Source organism: Erythrolamprus reginae, chromosome Z (genome assembly GCF_031021105.1).
Source record: "Erythrolamprus reginae isolate rEryReg1 chromosome Z, rEryReg1.hap1, whole genome shotgun sequence".
Classification (NCBI taxonomy): Eukaryota; Metazoa; Chordata; class Lepidosauria; order Squamata; family Dipsadidae; genus Erythrolamprus; species Erythrolamprus reginae.
The window spans coordinates 100,532,654-100,556,221 of NC_091963.1; the positions used below are offsets into that span (position 1 = coordinate 100,532,654).

Consider the following 23,568-nt stretch of genomic DNA (forward strand, 5'->3'; position numbering starts at 1 on the left):
GAGCATTTATTAGAATGAATAGGCTGTCTTGAAACAAAATAATTTCTTATTACATTATAATCCTACGTGAAACCATATTGTGTAGTTATTTACTCTCCAATCTCCTTCCAGCCTGCAAAAAAATTATTTTTTTTCATTTAAAAATTTAAAAAGTCACTTTTAAATAGACAAAAAAAAGTTTAAGTAAGAATAAGGCAGAATAAAAAAGAGAAAATGTAAGGCTCAAAATGTATGATGCTTTTAAAATGAAGAAAATAAATACAAGAATCCCTCATAAATCTATACGGTTGTTTTTTTGATTCAGAAGGGATCTGGAGCTCGGGCTAACCAATGACACTAAATTACACACATTTAATAAAATGTCAGTTATTGTTAAGCGCTTCAAAAAGGTTCTTTAATTAACATTCATTTACTGCTTTTTAGATATAGACTCTTCTAGTATATGTCTACCTAACATACCACCCCCATGCCTTAGAAAGGGAATGGCAAAAATGTGGAGCAAACTGATTATTAACTATACGGAAGGACTGTGACAATCAAATACTGAAGGTCAAATTTTGGAACCTGCTGTGGAAACGTGGACAGCAATTAGTCAAAAACTCTGATACTGAGACACCATGACACCTGGAATGGGCATGGCAGGCGTCAATTACAAATGGGGGCTGTAACTCTGACTGTAGGAAAGTCCCACAAGCTGTACATCATATTGCAGTGGAATGACACATCAGAAGATTCCCAGGTCCCTGCAAAAGTTACATCATTTGAAAGGCACTGGTATCCAATGGCCAAATGTTCTAGATCAGGGGTCTCAAACTCGCGGCCCACGGGCCAACTGCGGCCCTCGGGACAATAGTTTGCGGGGCCCATCTCAATATCAAAGTTTAATGTTAGTGCAGCCCGAGTTTGATATAGAAACATAGAAACATAGAAGACTGACGGCAGAAAAAGACCTCATGGTCCATCTAGTCTGCCCTTATACTATTTCCTGTATTTTATCTTAGGATGGGTATATCCCAGTGCCAGTACTATTAATGTAGAGCAGTGTTTCCCAACCTTGGCAACTTGAAGATATTTGGACTTCAACTCCCAGAATTTCCCAGCCAGCAAACGCTGGCTAGGGAATTCTGGGAGTTGAAGTCCAAATATCTTCAAGTTGCCAAGGTTGGGAAACACTGGTATAGACTACACAATGCCACATATAGAATTAAATTATAAAACAAAATAAAAATACTGCAATCATAGTTTAGTATTGTATAATACATTAATCATAATTCAAGACAACCATCACTTTAAAAAGTTAATTAGTTAGCTATAATTACTTAGTTATAAATAACTAATTAATTTGACACTGTTTTTGAATTTTTGATTCATGGACTCAGCATTAAAATGAGTAATCTCAAATCTATCACCTGGCTTGCAAAGTAAATGAAATAGAAAACAATTTGAAAAAAAAAAGACTGAAAAGATATACAGAACCGGAATACATACTAATTTTGCACTTTGCATTGTTGATATCTGATGCTACAAAAGTTTATTAAAATGTAGTTCAATTTTAGACAGAAACATTTGAAAAAGAAAAAATGAACATCCAGATGTTATAATGAAATGACTTTATCGTAGCAGAAAGATCATGTCAAATAACATATTCATATTCAATTCAATTCAATTCAATATATATATATATATATATATATATATATATATATATATATATATATATATATATATGGTTTTTTTTTAATGTCGGATCACCCTGGTACAGAGCTGGAAGGGTTCTGATCTGATAGCTCTAACTGCTAGTTCTCTGCTTTACAAGGCAGAGTTCACCAGATCGAATCCCAGTAAAGGAAAGGGTGTGGCTAGCTGATGAGGCCAGGACAAGGCCGAAATGGGACCATCCTAGTCTCCCTTAATTTTAAAATTCCAGCTAAAAATACATTTAACACACACACACACACACATATATATAGTGGTACCTCTACCTATGAACGCCTCTACTTACAAACTTTTCAAGATAAGAACCAGGTGTTCAAGAATTTTTTTGCCTCTTCTCAAGAACCATTTTTCACTTACAAACCTGACCCTCCAAAACTGTAAACGGAAAACACAGGGAGACCCTTCCGTGGGGCCTCTCTAGGAATCTCCTGGGAGGAAACAGGGCCAGAAAAGGTGGGGAGAAGCCTCCGTGAGCCTCTCTAGAAATATCCTGGGAGGAAACAGGGCCTCCACCCTCCCTGTGGTTTCCCTAATTGCACGCATTATTTGCTTTTACATTGATTCCTATGGGAAAAATTGCTTAGAAACTTTTCTACTTAAGAACCTGGTCACTGAACGAATTAAGTTCATAAGTAGAGGTACCACTGTACTTGGAATATTAAACTAAATGTTTTCTCAATAACAGGGCAGCAGCAAGGGTAATAGGTGAACTCTTTCAAAAGGAAGAAAATCTGTCAGAGTGGGTTTCTTCTGTCACGCTGTGTATTGCCAGCCCCAGAGACATTCAGTAATTAATTAGTTAACACTTTGTATGTTAGTTAGCTCCGCCCATTATGATGTAAAATCCTGCCTGTCATACAAGCATCACTTCCTTTCTTCTTCGGAAGAATCCATCTTCCTTGTATTGCTCTCAAAGATGTAACACGCATCTCAGATGCCTGAAACAGGCATTAGCTATTTTTATTGTTTTCTTAATAAAAGTAAGTTCGTTTGAAAGCTGTTTCTGTACTTTAATCCATCGCCTCCAGATTTGATTTATTATAGTCCACGTGGGCTGTAATTGATCTCCTAAATCTGACATCTTCATATATATCTTCCCCATTTAAAGTATACTCCTACTAGCCATGGACACAATTCTGAATATGTCAGGTACAAATAAACAAAACCATACATTTAAATTGCAGTTTGAAGGGTTTATTGATTGATTCTATACACAAAATCTAGTCAACTAACATGCATACTAAATTGGTAGCAGATAAAGAGTCAATGGAATTCAAGGCTGAACTTGGGCCATTTGTGGGAATGTAATGACTATGCTAATTCGTAACTCTTCCCCGGTTCTGCCTGCTCTTCTCCTACAAAACATTTGAGGACAATTTGTCATAGTTATCCCTATTTGCCACCTTTGTTTTGCATTCATCACCTCCAGCAATTTCAGATATCCCATTACATATCCCAGTGTGGCAAATTTATGGCATGCGTGCCACAGGTGGCACCTGGAGCCATATATGAGGGCACACAAGGCATTGCCTATGTCAGCTCCAGCCCACATGTGTATGCCGGCCAGCTGATTTTTGGGCTTCTTTTCAGCGCTTTTTGCTCTCCCCAGGCTTCAGGAAAGCCTCCTGAACCCTAGGGACAGCGAAAAATGGCCCAACAGACCAACTGGAAGTTTCTAAACTTCCAGTTGGCCCATTTGGCCATTTTATGCTCTCCCCAGGCTTCAGGATGCTTTCATGAACCCCGGGGAGAGCAAAAAACAGTCCAAGTGGCCTATGGGATATTGCACGGGAGGATCAGCACAGGGGGGTTGTGCGCATGCATGGGGAGGCACAAGGGATTGTGTTTATGTGCAGGGTGAAGGGCACTGCATTATGGGTATGGGCATTTATTTATTTATTTTATTTATTTATTTATTGGATTTGTATGCCGCCCCTCTCCGAAGACTCGGGGCGGCTAACAGCAATAACAAGATAGTATAAAATAATAATCCAATACTAAAAACAATTAAAAACCCATTATTATAAAAAACCAAGCATACATACAGACATACCATGCATAAAATTGTAAGGGCCTAGGGGGAAAGAATATCTCAATTCCCCCATGCCTGGTGGCAAAGGTGGGTTTTAAGTAGCTTACGAAAGGCAAGGAGGGTGGGGGCAATTCTAATCTCTGGGGGGGAGTTGGTTCCAGAGGGCCGGGGCCGCCACAGAGAAGGCTCTTCCCCTGGGACCTGGAGAAGACCCACCCTGTGGGACCTAACTGGTCGCTGGGATTCGTGCAGCAGAAGGTGGTCCCTGAGATAATCTGGTCCGGTGCCATGAAGGGCTTTATAGGTCATAACCAACACTTTGAATTGTGATCGGAAACTGATCGGCAACCAATGCAGACTGCGGAGTGTTGGTGTAACATGGGCATATTTGGGGAAGCCCATGATTGCTCTCGCAGCTGCATTCTGCGCGATCTGAAGTTTCAGAACGTGCACACGCATGCACACCTTTTTGATACCCATCACTGACATATCCCATTTCTAAGAAGATGATAATGGTAAGAATCATTCATTTGTGATTTTTCTTTTAAAGTTATAATTCTTGAGGAGTAGTGCCTCCTTCTGGAGAAGTGTCTCTCCCAATATAAATGTACCCAATTATTAAGATCAGTAGGAGAGATCCTTCTGCAAATAGTTTGACTGCCTAATATATGGCAAGGACAGGGAATGAAGGCATGTATAACTAAATTATATTTGAGGATCAGTCTTGCTTCAATGGGATTGGCCTGTCCCACTTGCTTTAGCATGCTGGGATCCTGTTAGCCAATGGAATTCAGCTGGCAAAGTCTAGGAGAAGAACCTTATCTGCCATGGCCTTGCTCTTTGGAATATCTTGCCACCAAAGGTGGGTTTTACTCCCACCCTTTTCATCTTTATTTATTTATTTGTTGGTTTGTTTTGTCAAGTACGTATTGGTGGTATATAAAGATATAATAATATTCATATACATGATACTAGTAAAAAAGAAACATTAGGACAGGGGATGGAAGGCACGCTGGTGCACTTATGCATGCCCCTTACTGACCTCTTAGGAATCAGGAGAGGTCAACAGTGGATAGTCTAAGGGCAAAGTTTTGGGGGTTAGGTGATGATACTAGTAGTGAGTTCCATGCATCAACTACTCAGTTACTAAAGTCATATTTCCTGAAATCGAGTTTAGAGCAGTTTACTTTAAGTTTGTATATGTTGTGTGCTTCTGTGTTATTGTGGTTAAAGCTGAAGTAGTCGTTGACAGGAAAGATGTTGATTTTATGAGCTATGCTTAGATCATGTTTAAGGCAACGTAGACCTAAACTTTCTAAACCTAGGATTGTAAGTCTAGTTGCGTAGGGTATTCTGTTGGGAGTGGAAGAGTGGAGGGCTCTTTTGGTAAAGTATCTCTGGACATTTTATTGTTTATGTCCAAAATGCAGCATGAATTCCAGACAGATAAGCTGTATTCAAGGATTGGTCTGGCAAAAGTTTTGTAAGATCTGGTTAGTAATGTGAGATTACCGAAACAGAAGATATGTAGGATTAAGTTAACAATTCTTGAAGTCTTTTTGGCAATGTTGTTGGAGTGGGCTTTGGCATGTAGGTCATTTGATATTCCAAGGTCTTTTTCGAAGTGAAGGTTGTCTGTAAGGTCTTGTTTATTCAGCTTGTATTTGGTGTTCTGATTCTTTTTGCCAGTGTGTAGGACAGAGCATTTTTTTGGTTTAGATTTGGAGTTGCCAGATGTTTGACAATTCAGACACAAAGTCAAGGTCTTTTTTCTTTTCTTTCTTTCTTTCTTTCTTTTTAGTAACTGTGTTAACAGCCCACTGCAACAACATAGCCAAGAAGGCTTCAAGAGTTGTAAACCTAATCCTACGTAGCTTCTGCTCTGGCAATCTCACACTACTTACCAGAGCTTACAAAACTTTTGCCAGACCCATCCTTGAATACAGCTCATCTGTTTGGAACCCATATCGCATCTCAGACATCAACACTCTTGAAAATGTCCAGAGATACTTTATCAGAAGAGCCCTTCACTCCTCCACTCGAAACAGAATACCCTACGAGACTAGACTTTCAATCCTGGGCCTAGAAAGCTTAGAACTAAGATGCCTTAAACATGATCTAAGTATTGCCCACAAGATCATATGCTGCAACGTCCTGCCTGTCGGCAACTACCTTCAGCTTCAACCACAACAACACAAGAGCACACAACAGATTTAAACCTAATATTAACCGCTCCAAACTTGACTGTAAAAAATACGACTTCAGTAACCGAGTTGTCGAAGCATGGAACTCATTACCGGACTCCATAGTGTCATCCCCAAACCCCCAACACTTTACCCTTAGATTATCCACAGTTGACCTATCCAGATTCCTAAGAGGTCAGTAAGGGGCGTGCATAAGTGCACTAGAGTGCCTTCCGTCCCCTGTCCTATTGCTCTCCTATATCTCCTATACCTTTCTTCTATTCCTATATCTCTTCTTCTATTCTTTCATTGATATGTTTTATTCCTATATCTTAGAAACATAGAAACATAGAAGTCTGACGGCAGAAAAAGACCTCATGGTCCATCTAGTCTGCCCTTATACTATTTTCTGTATTATATCTTAGGATGGATATATGTTTATCCCAGGCATGTTTAAATTCAGTTACTGTGGATTTATCTACCACATCTGCTGGAAGTTTGTTCCAAGGATCTACTACTCTTTCAGTAAAATAATATTTTCTCATGTTGCTTCTGATCTTTCCCCCAACTAACTTCAGATTGTGTCCCCTTGTTCTTGTGTTCACTTTCCTATTAAAAACACTTCCCTCCTGAACCTTATTTAACCCTTTAATATATTTTAAATGTTTCGATCATGTCCCCCCTTTTCCTTCTGTCCTCCAGAGTCCAGACTATACAGATTGAGTTCATTAAGTCTTTCCTGATACGTTTTATGCTTAAGACCTCCCACCATTCTTGTAGCCCGTCTTTGGACCCGTTCAATTTTGTCAATATCTTTTTGTAGGTGAGGTCTCCAGAACTGAACACAGTATTCCAAATGTAGTCTCACCAGCATTCTATATAGCGGGATCATAATCTCCCTCTTCCTGCTTGTTATACCTCTAGCTATGCAGCCAAGCATCCTACTTGCTTTCCCTACCGCCTGACTGCACTGTTCACCCATTTTGAGACTGTCAGAAATCATTACCCCTAAATCCTTTTCTTTTGAAGTATTTGCTAACACAGAACTGCCAATACAATACTCAGACTGAGGATTCCTTTTCCCCAAGTGCATTATTTTACATTTGGAAACATTAAACTGAATGTAAAATAATGCTTTCTTAGATATATTTTACTATGAGTATATCCTCTATAACCTTCATTATGTATTTTACTATGTGTATGCCCACTAAAATCCCCATTGTGCATTTGACAAAATCAATCAATCAATAAAAAAATAATTCCAGAAAGGAATTAAAACTTGGCCTTGCCAATGCCTGGGGCTCCAATAGGGGTACTTTACCCTGGAGGTGACTGGTGGAGTATCAGAGATAATCCTATCTTCCTATTGCTTGTGCCCTTGCTTCTTAGTTTTATCTAATTCTCTTATTAATTTTGATGTTTTATATTTATTGCACTGAAAGCTGCCCATTGTCATTATGGATGAAACATGAGCAAAAATCTCACCTTCTTTAAAGGGCACAGAATTCTTTACGTTGCAAATATATTCTTTCCATTAGTCAAACAGCTTGTCTGCGCACATTTAAAATGGGAAGGACACTGTTTACAGTGATGAGAGCTTTCCTCCCTCTGCCCCCATCCCCATCATACCACATTCAAGCTCATCTCAACATCACACTTGATCATTGGTTAAATAGGGCATCTGAGTTCTTAGATTATGGTGTCTTTCTTCCTTTCTGTATCCTAAATGTGTCAGTTCACTTCATACACTTCATGTGAGATATTGGGAAATGTAAATTGGCTTTCAGGTTATTTTAGACGAGTGTTCCTTCCTTTACAATACAATAACGTAAGTGCATCTGCGGTAAAATCCAGCTTTTAGTTGAGGCCTACTGGTCCAAATGTGATAACCATTTAGGACTGTAATCTAAAGAAAAGTTGTATTCTGAATGAATGCAAGTCACCCTCTTAGTTAAGTAGAATGGACAGGTGGAAATGAGATGACAGTGTACAGGAAAAGTGATTCAGCCAAGGAAGAATGAGAATGATTATTGCTTAGCATCTGGTTAGAAAAAGGTTAGCTAGTTTCAATATGGCCAAAGATGAATGTAAAAGCAGTACTTGACTGTGACGAAAGATTTAGAGAATTAATGAAGGATCTGTGAATGATGAAAGGTTTTGAATGCAGGACAGAATAGTTATTGTTAGTGTTGAAAGCAGAAAAATGGACATGGGGAGAAAACTCCAGAAAAGAACACCTGCAAGTTCTATGTGAAAAAGGAACATTAGTCTATTAATTAGTCTCCCAAGCGAATGAATGGAAAGCAGGACTCAGGAAAATTATGCTGAAACTTTTTGTATCTGATTGAAAAGAGTTACATTACGAAGAGTACTACCCTATGGAGATTGACTGTCGGATATGGTACTATTCAGAGGCAAAAACAGAAGTTATGAAGAAGAACCGAGAACTGTGTGGATATAAAATAAAATATATGAAACTGACTGTAAATCTGAAGGTCAGCGGTTCAAATGTCATCACTGGCTCAAGGTTGACTCAGCCTTCCATCCTTCCGAGGTGGGTAAAATGAGGAACCGGATTGTGGGGGCAATATGCTGGCTCTGTTAAAAAGTGCTATTGCTAACATGTTGTAAGCCGCCCTGAGTCTAAGGAGAAGGGCGGCATAAAAATTGAATGAATGAATGAATGAATGAATGAATGAATAAATAGATAAATAAATTAAAATAAATTAAAATAAATTAAAATATTTTTAAAAAATAAAATAAAATAAAATAAATAAAATAAAATAAACCAAATTTGGTTAGGTTTTCCTCTTCTTTTCCTTTGTTTCCTTGTGTCTGATTTATGTGGTTTACAATTTTTTCTCATTTCCGCTTATCCTGAGATGAGTCCCGCCCCCTCCCTGTGTGTAAGCATGTTTGTGTGTGTGCGGTTTGTGTGCAAGCCAAACCACCAAATTTTGATCGTGTGACTATGGGGATGGTGCGATGGCCATATGAAAAATTGTCATAAGTCACTTTTTCCTACCTGTATTGTAATCACCTTCTTTCTATACTTATATCTTCAGGAAACGTTTGGAATGTTTAAGAATGAAACAATATAAAAAAAGTGAAAACAAGCAGGCATCTCTTTTAATGATACAATTTTACTATCATACAATTTTAATGGAACCTAGTTATTATGGTTGCGGGTCATCATGGTCTTTATGGAAGGCATCCACATGACCATCTGAACTGACATCTCTGCTCTCCCAAATGTGGATGTTAAGTGTCAATTCATTGCAGCTGTTCAGAAATGGCACTCACTTCCAAGACAAAACCACAGAGCTTTGGGATATTGAGGGGTAGAGCAGCCCATTCTCCTTAAACAATGCGAATTATGGACATCTACAGAAAGTGAGTGATTGGTGATGGGGGGTGGAGGAGTGGAGGTTCTGGTGGGATAGGATGGAAGGGGGGGAGTTACACACGGGGAGGGGAGGCTGCTGCAGCATCCCTCTGATAAATTGTTAGACAACTGCTGTAACTTTGAAACGGAATCATAAGCAGCTTTTCAGAGGTGGCTTGGAATGTTGCTAAGCAAGCAGTCGTAATTCAAGGACTATACTTCTTTTTTGCATTAGAAAGACTTCTATGCTTAGCGGAGCAATGGTAGCTCCTCTACATGTTAAATGTTGTTTGTCTTGTTTTGTTTTATATATTTTTTTAAATCAATAAAAATATTTTTTTTAAAAAGAAAACATTGAATGCATTAATTCTCGCTAGAAATAAACTTTATTTTCAATTATTAATTGTATTGAACTTAACAATACACAAAATCTAGTGCTAGATTCCATCTTATCATCCTTTTAGCATTTAGTCCTGTTCTTCTAAGCTTAATCACTATACCAAAATGGCTAGTGTAATGTAATATTAGTAAAAAAGTATAGAGGGCAAGAGCAATTGCTTTTCTATGAAGCTGACAGATCCCCTCACCCCAAAAAATACTTAATATGGCTGGAAGACTTCAAAACCAAACCTACTATGTACATGATGGCTCTTTGCTATTTGGTTTAAATAGTAATATTGATGGACTTTTCTTTCCATTTAGACCAGACTCTCTCAGGTTCAAGCAAAATGAAGTAATGGGTTGATAGCTCATAGCACTGTAACTTCATGATAATGTCTATCTTCCATAAGGAATTAAAATTGTTTCATAGAATAACGATAATTAAAATTTATCACAAATATAAGAATTACAATCAGAATGCCAAAACATGCTTTCTTTAAGGTATGAAGATGGTAGCTGTTAGTAGTCCACAGTGTCATAATTTAAACCAGTACTTCAAACATACTTAAGTAAAAAAAACTAAAGTGTAAAAGAAATAGGTTCCTGCTGCAGTATTAGAGGAGGAGGAAAGAACCGTTGAACTTACCTGAACGGTCTTCTCGCTGCACTGCGAAGAGAGTCCAAGGTGGGTTATTATTCAGCCTCATTGGCAGGGACTGAGTTAAAAATTAGCATAAATGTTATGTCCCACCCACCACTGCCCTCCTTAGGTCAGTCAATAAAAAACGAAGGAATAGTGAAAATAAGATAAATTTATTCAACAATCCCCAACTATAGAACTTCAACTGAACAGTGCACCTGGGCAAAAAGCCGGGCGGGTTTGGACTCTCTTCGCAGTGCAGCGAGAAGACCGTTCAGGTAAGTTCAACGGTTCTTCTCCACTGCACTGCTCAGAGAGTCCAAGGTGGGATATACCCAAGCAACACCTTAGGGAGGGTTAGGCTGGCCCAGGGGTACTGGAACACAAACTCTTTGCAACACTCTTCTCCCAAAGGCTGCCTGTGCAGAAGCGAACGAGTCCAAACGATAATGTCTGATAAAGGTTGTGGGAGCAGCCCAGGTCGCTGCCCTACATATGTCCTCAATTGGTGCCTGAGTAGTCCAAGCCGCTGAGGTGGCTGCACTTCTGGTAGAGTGGGCCGTAATCCTATTTGGTAAGGGAGTTGCTCTCGCCTTATACACCTCTATGATTCAGGCACGAATCCATCTGCTAATTGTCTTGGCCGATACTTTCTTCCCCACTGAAATGGGAAGGAATGAAACAAAGAAAGTTTCCGATGTCCTGAATGAGCTTGTGCGGCGAACGTAAATCTTCACCGCCCTTCTAACGTCCACTTTGTGCCAACGAAGCTCCGATGGGTGGGAGCCGTGGGTGCAAAAGTCGGGTAATACTATGTCCTGTGACCTATGAAACCTAGTGTTGATCTTAGGGAGGAAACTAGGATCCAAGCGGAGAGTCACCCTGTCAGGGTGGAACACACATAGGTCTGAACGTACTGAGAGAGCCGCTAGCTCGGAGACTCTGTGTGCAGAGGTTATGGCCACTAGAAAGGCCACTTTTATGGAAAGTATGCGAAGGGAAACCTCCCGCAATGGTTCGAAGGGAGGGGCCGTAAGGGCCTGGAGAACCAGAGGCAAGTCCCAGGACGGAAAGTGGTGAATTACTGGTGGTGACAAGTTTGTTGCCCCCCGTAGGAAGTCCTTAACCCAAGGGTGATGAGAGATTGGACAGAGTGGGTCTGGTCGGAGAACGGTTGCGATGGCAGCTACCTGTCTGCGGAGGGTGCTAGGCGTTAACTCTTTTTCGAGGCCCTTCTGCAGGAATTCCAAAAGGTTAAGCACTGAGGAGGCAGAGGGCGAGACCCCTTGCGTCCTACAGAAGGAACAGTACGCTGTCCAGGTCGCCTGGTAGATGCGGGTGGTTGATGGGCGTCGTGCCGCCTGCATGGTGTGGATGACGTTATCTGGAACCTGTTTTTCCCTCAGTCGGTTCCCCTCAATTGCCACACGGCAAGTTTCCACCACTGAGGGTCTGGGTGAATTATCGACCCCTGCGACAGGACCAGTTGGCGACACGGGATCCTCCATGGTGGGGACAGTGATAAGTCCATCAGGTCGGCAAACCATGGACGTCTGGGCCAGAATGGAGCTACCAAGAGTATGTCCGCTCCTTCCGAGATAATCTTGGCCACCACCTTGTGTATTAGACTGACCAGAGGGAAGGCATATAAGAGACCGCTTGGCCAAGGCGATAGGAGAGCGTTGATCTGCTCGGCTCCCGGGGTTGGGAACCGGGAGAAGAAACGTGGGACCTGGTGATTGTGTTGCGAGCCAAAAAGGTCCACTACTGGGGTGCCAAAACGTTGAACTATCAGTTGGAACGCCTCTGTGTTCAAGGACCATTCTCCCGGGTCTATCGTTGTGCGGCTCAGCCAGTCCGCCTGTGTATTGTCCACTCCTGAAATATGCTCTGCACGGATCGAGGCGAGATGAGTCTCTGCCCATGACATCAGGGCGTGTGCCTCCTGCATCAGACGGCCCGACCGTGTGCCTCCTTGATGATTTATGTGGGCCCTCGTTGCCACATTGTCCGGCATTATCAGGACGTGGTGGTCCCTTACTGTTTCTGAGAACATCTTCAGTGCTCTGAACACTGCCCGTAGTTCCAGGAGGTTGATGTTGTGGTCTGCCAGATCCAACACTGACCATCTGCCCTGGGTGACTTGGAGTCCAGAGTGAGCTCCCCATCCGGACAGACTTGCGTCTGTGGTGATTGTCACCTCCTGATGGAACAAAAAGGGAGAGCCCCTGGCTATGGCTGGTGACGTCCACCAGGGGAAGGAAAGGTGAACTGCTGTGGTCAGGTGCACTTGATGCTTGGAGTTGCTGAGCCGGGCTCTCTGGAATGGAAGCAGGAGCCACTGCAGAGGGCGGGCGTGTAGCCGGGCCCATGGCACTATGTTGATGCATGAAATGAAGACCCCTAGCAATTGGGAAAGCAACGCTAGGGGAACCTTGGTGTGGCGTGATGTTGAGTGTATCAGTGTCCGTATCTTCTGCTGTCTCTCTAATGATAGAAAGACCATGCCTGATGTAGAGTCTATTGTGGTGCCTAGGTGGTGCAGACACCTGGTCGGCTGTAAGTGGCTCTTGTCGTGGTTGATTGTAAATCCTGCTCTCTCGAGCGAGTCCATCATTTGGGCGAGATCCTGCTTGGCCCGTTGAGGACTTCTGGATAAAATGATTATGTCGTCTAGGTAGGCTAGAAGACGTATAGAGTGTGATCGGAGGCTTGCTGTTAAGGCGTCGAGAAGCTTGGTAAAGGCCCTGGGGGCTGAAGAGAGGCCGAAGGGCATGGCTTTGTATTGAAAGTGCCGGTCCTGGAGGCAAAAGCGTAGAAATTGATGATGATGTTGATGAACCGGTACGTGCAGGTACGCCTCCTTGAGGTCGATGGAAGTCATCCAATCCTGATGGCGAATGGATGCCAGGATGGACTGCAAGGAATGCATTTTGAATCTCTGGTACCGGATGTAGGTGTTCAGTCATTTGAGGTTCAAAATCAGGCGGCATCCGCCGGAGGATTTGGAGACTACGAACACAACAGAGTAGAACCCCTTGCCTCTCTGTTCTGCCGGAACCGGCTCTATCGCCCCAATGTCCAAAAGGTGTTGGACCTCTTGAAAAAGAAGAGATCTTTTTTGTGCGTGAAGCAAGGTGGGGCATTGTACAAATCTGTTTGGAGGGGCCTGCCAGAAGTTTATCCGCAGGCCCTGTCCCACAGTCTGTAAGACCCATGCGTCGGTGGAGATGGATCCCCAAAATTCGTTGAAGAATTGCAGGCGTCCACCGATGGGCGGGTCTTGGCGAAAGTCACTTCTGCTTGCGATATCCCCCTCTGTTGCCGCCTCTGTAAGACCTGCGAGATTGCTGGAACTGGCGGTTTCTGTCTCCATAGCCGCCCCTGTCAGATCGGTAGGCTGGCTGGGTGTAGGTCCCCTGGCCATAGGTCCGTGCAACTGGGGATGAAGTTGAGGATGGTTCTGATCGAAAGGGCTGCCTGCGAAAGTATGGAGCCCCTCGTCTATCTTGTCTCCTTGCTGACTTTGGCAGCACCTTCCTCTTGTCTCTGTCTTCGATCAGTACAGAGTCTAATGATTCACCAAAGAGCTTAGAGCCCTGAGATGGAGCAGTGGCTAGTCGCCATTTTGATTTGACATCTGCCTGCCATGACCGAAGCCAAATCATGTGACGGGCAGAGAGATTAGTTGCCAGGGCCCGAGATGAAAATCTTGCCGCCTCTAGAGTGGCATCTGCAGAGAACTCAGCAGTGGCAATGAGTTTGTTAATGTCCTGCCGCAGCCAAGCATCCTCTGGACCCAGCCTTGAGAGCATCTCCTGGAGCCACAGAATGGAGGCCCTATTGAAGAAAGAAGAGGCCGAAGCTGCCCGCAGGGACCAGGCAGAGAGTTGGTGTACCCTCTTTACCAAGTTCTCCGCCCTTCTGTCCTCTGGTCGCAGTCCATCTGCCATCTCCGATGGAACTACTGCGTTGGACATCAGTGATGTGACCGGAGTGTCCACTGAGGGGTACTGAAGCAAGTCCTCAACCTCAGGATCAAAGGAATAAAATTTTTTGTCCATGGCTGAAGGCCCCAGTGCTGCTGATGGATTCTGCCAGGGTCTTTTTATATTCTCTGCAAAGATGGGCACTGCAGGAATATGCTCTGACTCCCTTTGGGGTTCATTAATGAGCCTGGCTGCTGGCATGATGCCCACCTCTTGACCAGCTGGCTTTGCAGCATTCTCTGGTAACAGTGTGGTTTTAGCTTTGTTTAAAAGGGTTCTAAAAAGAGAGTGTCTGAACAATCCTGTTAAAGGACTCTGGTCAGGCAGGTTGGCCTCATCTCCTGAAAGCTCATCCTCTGCATCTGTGGCCATCTCCCTTGGATCCAAGTCCTCCTGAAAGGAATCATGCAGGGATGGTTCAGGAGCCGGGATTGTCCAAGGGTTTGTCTTACTAGCCCGGGTTGGTAGAGGAGACGGGCGTTGTTGGGCCCCCACTGCGATGCCCTGAGAATACGCAGACGCTATCATGTCTTGCAAGGAAGGGGACATCGCTTGCCAATTGTCCATGGGGCCCCTGAGACCTGCTGCAGTTGGTGTAAATGTAGCTGCAGGGGGCTGCCCGGACTGAGACCATGATTGGGATGGTCTGGTCCATTCTGCCCTCTGGATCCCTTCAGATGGAGGTGGAGCACTTAAAGGGCGGTCAGGGGACAAGTCCCCAGCTGCAGGGAGATGGGGTCCCTCAAAGGCAGTAGCAGAGGCTAAAGGGCTCTGATGATGTTGTGGAATAGCGGTGGAGGAAGGGCTGGGCCCCTGCCTTGGTCTATTCATCTCCAACTGGGCCTCTAGGGCTTTGATTTTCTTTTCGGCTTCCCTCAAGGCCACTGAAGATTGGGAAGATTTCCCCTTAGATTTTGAACCATGGCTCTTATCCTTCCCCTTGCTAGTGGAGGGGGCAGCCGGTTCAGAGGGATTATTCTGTTGAGACATTGTAAATGATTTAACACTCACGGTACAGCAACACCAATAACTCAATACACCAGGGACTGGATGCACAATGAGAAAAGTTGCTATCTCATTCCCTAGAGGAACTAGTCACCAACTTCCTGTCAGGTGGTACAGACTAGCCTCTGTAGTTGCCATGGTAACGCCCCTTTTTCCTTTGTGGAAGAAAAAATGGCTGCCGTGGAGTACTAGCTTTGCTGACTCACTGGCTGATGGCCCCCACTGCTGCCTCAAATGGCCTGCCCCAAAGGGGGCGGAGCTGGCCGTCCAGTCGGCTTTTAGAGGCTTTTCCATTGTTTTACTGCCGGCAGCTCAGTGGGTTACCCCCCAAAATGGCGGATTCTGCCTTGGTCAGCAATCTGACCAATGGTAGCCCCCTCAGCCGATCCGTAGTATTTGGCCTCCTTGCGGCTCTTCTCGCTGCCTTAGAAGATCGGCGGCTCCTCGGAATGCCGCCAAACAGCTGATTTCTTCATCGGAGACGAACTCCGATCGCCGCGGCTTCTCTAGCCGTCCTCAGAGACCAGCGGCCGATTACGAGGCCGCCAAACAGCTGAGCTCTTTGCCGGTAACAAGGGTGGTTGCAGGGTGGGCGGGGGGTTGGAGCGCGAACGTCAGGGACCTCATGAAGCCTTCCCTGTCTTCAAGGCAGTGCTCCGGAGAGCAGTGGCCCCTCAGGGGTGAAGAGATGGAGAGCAGTACCCCGGAGGGAAGAGGCTCTCAGATAAAATCCCAGCTCTTCTTCCTGCAAGAGAAAAAAGAGACAGTTAAAAAACAAACATGCATTTATTAAAATCAAATAAATCACTCTCCATGGAGAGAAGAAAACTCAGCGTCCCTACACTATGACTGAGTTTTTTAGACTGACCTAAGGAGGGCAGTGGTGGGCGGGACATAACATTTATGCTAATTTTTAACTCAGTCCCTGCCAATGAGGCTGAATAATAACCCACCTTGGACTCTCTGAGCAGTGCAGTGGAGAAGGGAACCATGAAATAGAAGCTGAATACTTTTCAAATACACATACCTGGTAGGTGTGAGCAGGAAATATAAGTTCTAACTTTTAAAAAAATCTATTGAGAATGTAGTGCAGCACAGCAGAACACATCGCTTCTTGCAAAATACAGTGGAACCCCGACATAAGAGCTGCTCTACTTAAGAGCAACTCGAGATAAGAGCTGGGAGGGGAGAGATATTTTTGTTCTACTTACAAGCCCAAATTCGAGATACAAGCGCCAAGGAGCTGTCTCCTGAAGCCAAACGCTAACTTCCGCGTTCGGCTTCAGGAGACAGCTGCGAAGCGGCGCACGTGTTTTAAAAGGTTGCAGCCGGCCTGGGGGGCTCGGGGGGGTGCTTGCAGCTTTCTTTCTTGCTCTTTTTCTTTCTCTCTTTTACCTTCCCTTCCTCTATTTCTTCTTTTCTTTCTCCTTCCCACCTTCTTCCCTCCCTCCCTCCCTTCACTCATTCCTCTCTTACTCTCCCCTTTCATAAGTTTCCTTGCTTCCTTCCTCTGTTCCTGTCCCTTCCCCCTTTCTTTCTTTCTTTCTTGCTCTTTTTCTTTCTCTCTTTTACCTTCCCTTCCTCTATTTCTTCTTTTCTTTCTCCTTCCCACCTTCTTCCCTCCCTCCCTCCCTTCACTCATTCCTCTCTTACTCTCCCCTTTCATAAGTTTCCTTGCTTCCTTCCTCTGTTCCTGTCCCTTCCCTCTTTCTTTCCTTCCTTCCTTCCCACCCTCCGTCCATTCATTCACCCATTCCTCTCTTGATCGCTTAAAGCCGGTCCCTGGTGCAAAAAGGGTTGGGGACCTCTGTCCTACAGGATTGGGTGGCAGAGAAGTTGAACATATGTAAATTTAAAAGTTTAAGAAAGTTTACAAGTTAAGTGAAAGAAACTTCATTATTCATTTATATGTACATGTACATTTCTTCATTAAAAACATGTCTTTCTGCATAATTTAGACTAGCTTTGTGAGTTTTTTGAGGGCTGGAACCAATTAAAATTATTTACATTAATTCCTATGGGGAAAAGTCGTTCGAGATAAGAGCTGCTCGACTTAAGAGCCCAGGTCCGGAACGAATTAAACTCGTATCTCGAGGTACCACTGTAAATGGTATTGATGCAGGACAATTAGTAGCAGTCACGTTTACAGGTTCCCTTTGAATTGTTTTTTTTTAAAAAAATGCATGTCACCTAAGTCCAATTTTTGTCAATGGTCGAAATGAAATAAATAAGAAGGTATAAATATTGCCAAAAGAAACCAAATTAGCAGAATCAAAGTCATTTTTTTTTTCAAATTAGAAAAATGGATAAGAAAGGAAATTCCAAAAATCAAATTGTAGACAGAGGATAGTAAAAAGACTACAGGAACTCTTCAACTTATGACAAGAATTAAGACTAGAATTTCCATTGTTATTTGTTCTGGTCATAAGTCACGTCAGACCAATTTTACAACCATTTCTACAATGGTCAGTAAGTGAACACTGAGACTGTAAGTGCAAACCATTCTTCCAAATGACTTTTTTTTTTTGCCATAAACTGGGGGGAAAAGATTGCAAACCCCGATCACGTGATCACATGACTGTAGAACACTGCAACTGGTCATAAATACAAGCTGGTTTCAAAGTGCCTGAATTGCAATCATGTGACCATGAAGATGATGCAAGAATCATAAGTTGATATATATTGATTGATATATACCCCTCGGCTGTTCCGTTTTATGTATGATCTGTTTGGGTTGGGTTTTAAAATTGTTTTTAATATTGGGTTTGTATTTTGTATTGCTTGTTGTGAGCCGCTCCGAGTCTTCGGAGGGGGCGGCATACTAATCTAATAATATTAATATTAATAATAATAATAACAACAACAATTATTATTGTTATTATTATTAACAATTATTATAATTGTTATTATTATTATTATTATTATTGTTATTATTATTATTATTATTATTATTGTTAATAATAATAATTATTATTATTATTATTGCGAGGAATGGATTTATTTCAGCACCGCTGTTAGCAGTTGCATATGGCTTTCAATCAAGGACTACCTATACCATCAATTGGCTTAATTACTACTTTCATATTTGTTTCAGATTTAGAGGTGTGCATTCATATTTACCTTTTGAAGTGATTTGCCACGGTTCCAACCAGCTCTCCAATTCTGTTCTCATTAACTGAATGCATATTGACAAGGCAGACAATGAGATCTTGGTTGTCTTTTGTATGGAAAACCACAAGCTGATCCTTTCCATTGGAGACACTTAGACCTGTTAGCTGCATGAAACAAGAATGTTAAAGCTAGCAACATTTTATGCTGTAGTAGATGCTTTATAGATTAACGGTGAGGGTTTTAAGAGCATTTGTTGCCTCTCAAGGCAATCTTTTATACAATGGTTCTCTTAGGCCAGATTCCCACATGTTAATTAACCATGGAACAATTGTTTTTCCACAATATCAATTTTCCCATGTCACTTTGTCATTACCCTTACCATCTTGTCCCCTGTCCATGAATAAGAAGAACTTAGAAACATAGAAGATTGACGGCAGAAAAAGACCTCATGGTCCATCTAGTCTGTCCTTATACTATTTCCTGTACTTTATCGTAGGATGGATATATGTTTATCCCAGGCATGTTTAAATGTGGATTTACCAACCACATCTGCTGGAAGTTTGCTCCAAGCATCTACTACTCTTTCAGTAAAATAATATTTTCTCATGTTGCTTCTGATCTTTCCCCCAACTAACCTCAGATTGGCCCCCCTTGTTCTTGTGTTCACTTTCCTATTAAAAAACTTCCCTCCTGAACCTTATTTAACCCTTTAACATATTTAAATGTTTCAATCATGTCCCTCCCTTTCCCTTCCCTTCTGTCCTCCAGACTATACAGTTTGAGTTCATTAAGTCTTTCCTGATAATTTTTATGCTTAAGACCTTCCACCATTTTTGTAGCCTGTCATTGGACCCGTTCAATTTTGTCAATATCTTTTTGTAGGTGAAGTCTCCAGAACTGAACGCAGTACTCCAAATGTGGTCTCACCAGCGCTCTGTATAAGGGGATCACAATCTCCCTCTTCCTGCTTGTTATACCTCTAGCTATGCAGCCAAGCATTCTACTTGCTTTCCCTACTGTCTGACTGCACAGTTCACCCATTTTGAGACTGTCAGAAATCACTACCCCTAAACTCTTCTCTTCTGAAGTTTTTACTAACACAGAACTGCCAATACAACACTCAGATTGAAGATTCCTTTTCCCCAAGTGCATTATTTTACATTTGGAAACATTAAACTGCAGTTTCCATTGCTTTGACTACTTATCTAGTAAAGCTAAATCATTTGCCATATTACAGATGCCTCCAGGAATATCAACCCTATTGCACACTTTAGAATCATCGGCAAATAGGCAAACCTTCCCTACCAAACCTTCCCCTATGTCACTCACAAACATATTAAAAAGAATAGGACCCAGAACAGATACTTGTGGCACCAGGCTCTGCTCAGAATACTCGCCATTAACAACAACCCTCTGATGCCTACGCTTCAGCCGGCTACAAATCCACTGAACTATCCAAGGATTAAGTCCAATCTTCACTAACTTGAGTGATAATTAGCTCTACTGCATGAGTGTCAAAATTGCCACCTCAGGTTGCATCACATGACATGTCATGACTTTTCCCCCTTCACGGAACTGGGGTGGGCATGGCATGTGTGTGACCACATCAGTGTGGGCCACCAGTTTGATATCCCGGCTCAACTGCTATTCAACATTCTCAAAAAGCCTGTGTTAAAAAATAACAAGTATACATATACAAGAATGTTCCACTATATTTAGATTATCCTGACCATTGATTTCTTAAGAAATGTAAAAAACCCCCCTCAAATTTCCTGATTAGATTCTATTGAAACATAAAAAGAAAACGCCAGTTTAATCTTCTAGAACTATCTGTCTCCAGATGGGAAAATTAAGACTGAGTCATGTTCTGTGAAATAGAAGCCTGAGAACCAAAAATAGCAATACTTATAGGTAAAAATGACTATGTAAAGCCAGTTCAAAGTCTATTTATTCAAGCAAGTACATTACATTATTAGCATCTCACTAGTGTTTCATATTCAGTTAAAGGAATCCTCAGTTTAGACTGCACTTTCTCACAATGAGATTAAATTGAGGAGGAAAATGAAAGAGCTGTTGGAGAATTCTGGCTTAAAATTACTGGTAAATCCACAGTCTCAGTCTGTAATTTGTTTTCTTAATTTTTGAAACAAAAAGGTAATTAATGTAACCTATGCCTAGGAATGCTATCATTGATTTACATTTATTCTAATACTGTAGTTTGGGGGTGGGTGGCAAGAGGACACACTGAAGCAACTGGACAATTGCTTTGTGATATACTTTACAATACATTAATCCACATTCTTAATATTTCAAAATTCCCTCCATCTTGGAATGTTTATCTTGCAACAAGAATATAATCACTGTCCTCATCCAAAATAACTATTTCTAGAAGTCAAAGACACATGAATAAGTATTTCTACTTGGTGATATACCCTTTCTAAAAATGTTAGAAGTGACAGGTATAGCTTACTAAGCGAGAAAACAAGTTGCAGGAGAACCAGACATCAGCTGACGCCTGCTATGGCAACAGGTTCCATGGGGATATTGCAATGTTGACAAGAAAGCTTTAGATAGTGAACATCGGTTGATAGATAAATGAAGCTCCAAAAGACTGGTTCCAGTACAGGCACCTCATATTATTTAAAATTAAAAATGAGATGTATATGAGGAAGAAATAAATATCAATAATTCAGTATTAATCTCTTCACAAAATTTCTAAGGAAACTGATTTCCAGAAATTAATTTCCAGAAAAATTTTTATTTCTGGAAATAAAAAGTATAAATAATATATTAACCATTTATACACTATGACATAGGTTGGATAAGAAATAAATGTAACTGGCTTAATGTTTTTCAACTGAATAGCAATTTAAAACCTTGGTTTATTATAGTTTTAAAGTACTTCAATATAATAAGAAGAGAAAAAAACCCCACTAGCCTGTGTTGAGAGTGAGTGTTGCTAAATATGCCCCATTGATACTAAGGAACTAGACTATCTATAACACTGGGTACATAGCAACCATTATTGAAAACATTCCCATAACTAACTGAGGAGGAAGAAGAGGGATTTTATTTGAATATGCCAATCACTTCATTTGTTCCTTTCAATTGCTTTTTATTCAAGCTGTACTTGGATCTGTTATTACATGTGTTCTTATAATTAGCAAAACTGATCCTAGCAATTGCTAAATTATGTGTTTAATGTAGATTTTAAACTTTAACATGAAGATAGGCGAAACCACCCAAAATATTCTAAATATTTTATTATAATTTTAAATTTTAATTATATATCTATATTGTATGTGAACAGTGTTGATTCTAAGCATCATTCATATTAATTCAAATTACAATAATATTAGTAATCATCACATTTATCAAACTTAGATGATCCTCATATTATTTAAACAGCAGAAAAAACGCCAAACATCTATAAACCTCTAATCTTTCTATTGTTTTTGTTTATTCTATTAAAAGATATGTTATAAAATTCCCCCTATCTAATTTTATTTCTGCCTCTATCAGCTTACAACAAGCTCCCTTAATGTTTAAAAGGCAATTCTTTCTATCCATCAGGTCTTCTCCTCTTTAATGTTTCAATTTTTATCCATTTTTTTTACTCGCCTCCCACATCTTTATCTCTATCTTTCTTGTTCAGTCTAAGCTTTTCTTCCAGTACAAACGTATGCTGGCAATTCTCCCAAATGTCTGCCCATGTCTCAGTCTCCTTATCAAAGATGCCTTCCTATTTATCCAATGTAGCTGTTTCATTTTCTTCAATCTTTCTTCTTTTATCAGCTGGTTTGCCATCCTATTTTTTTGCTCCAGTCCTTGAATTATTTGTTGATATAATCACTTCATCTGTTCTTTCCACTCCTTTTGCTTGCAGTTTGTCTGGTCTTCCTCATCATTAAGCTCTTGATTCATTTGCTGGTTTTTCTGATCCGTTTTTCCCCTGGTCATAGTCAATTTGCTGGTTTAAGTAGTCCACTTCATCCAATCTTTCTATTGCTTCCACCAATTTCTCTGCAATTTTGTCTTTATTCATTTTTTCATTGCAGAATATTTTCCATTTTCTCATCTATACCGTCCATTGATATTAATATAGTTTGAAACAACAAAATTATCTCATTAAAAAGTCCTCTCTTTCCACAACTGTTTCTTCAATTCCAGTCATGATAGTAATATAAGTACATTTAACACTAAAAGTCTCAATCTACCGTATTTTAAGGAGAGTTCAAAATTATATGTTTCCAATCATCAAGAGTTGACACATTCATCTCAGATTTCCATGGTGCCTTTTTTCCAGCAGATGTTAATTTCAGTCAAAAGCCATATTATTTCCAAGTAAAGTCATATATTTAGACAGGTCAATTCCAACATTTACTCCATAATCTAATAATACAAGTTATTTTCTGAATTCTTTGAATCTTTTCTGTGATGTTGGTATTTTATTCTAGTTTCCCAGAGTTTCTTTTATAAAATGTCTCTCTTATTTCCACCCATGTAAGACAATAAACAGTTAAAGATCACAGCCCTCCACTAGATCTCAGAAGTGCTTATTTTCACAGCTTAAACAATTATCGTTTTGTACTCTCTTATCAGATTTTTTTTATCTCACAGAAAAATAATAATTGTTCAATCTGTTCGCTCCTGCACTTTCTTAGGTGCTTCAGCTATCCTCAGCTTCATGGCAGCCATGTTGACTGCCATTGATCCTCATCTTTGGATGAGGGGGATTTTCCAAGTAAGGAAGGATAAATGTGGCTCTCCTCAATTTGCAAGGCACCCCTCTTTACTTCACTACACCCTCTGATGGGGAGAGCTTGGAGCGGGGCTGCAGAGCTCGTGTTCCTCGCCTCCAACACCACTGGAAGCACAGCTGGAAATCTCCAATTCTAAATATTTTAAATGCCCTCATTTCTTCCATATAATTCTTGTTCTTGTTAAATTTAAATTCCAGATTTCCTTGGGGGAAGTCAACCTTATTGTTAGATAGGAAGTACCAGTACATAAACTAAATTAATTATAAATTGATTGGAAGTATGCTTGATGGAGCATCAACTCCACACATCTGCCTTAAAGGAATAAACATATGCTAAAAGAAAAAAAAAGTCTGACTTTTTAAA

General features: G+C 41.2%; 1 protein-coding gene across 2 annotated transcripts in view; it reads right to left on the bottom strand.

The window, feature by feature from the left end:
* The window catches only part of MYO1D (myosin ID), a 170,940-nt gene that overhangs the window by 53,597 nt on the left and 93,775 nt on the right, over positions 1–23,568 (bottom strand). For both annotated transcript variants that reach the window (XR_011556871.1, XM_070727987.1), the window contains exon 21: positions 18,452–18,606. Coding sequence is in view for 1 of the 2 variants with exons in the window: in XM_070727987.1 (XP_070584088.1) it covers positions 18,452–18,606 (155 nt within the window). In the remaining variant the exon portion in view is untranslated. The remainder of the gene's footprint in view (positions 1–18,451; positions 18,607–23,568) is intronic.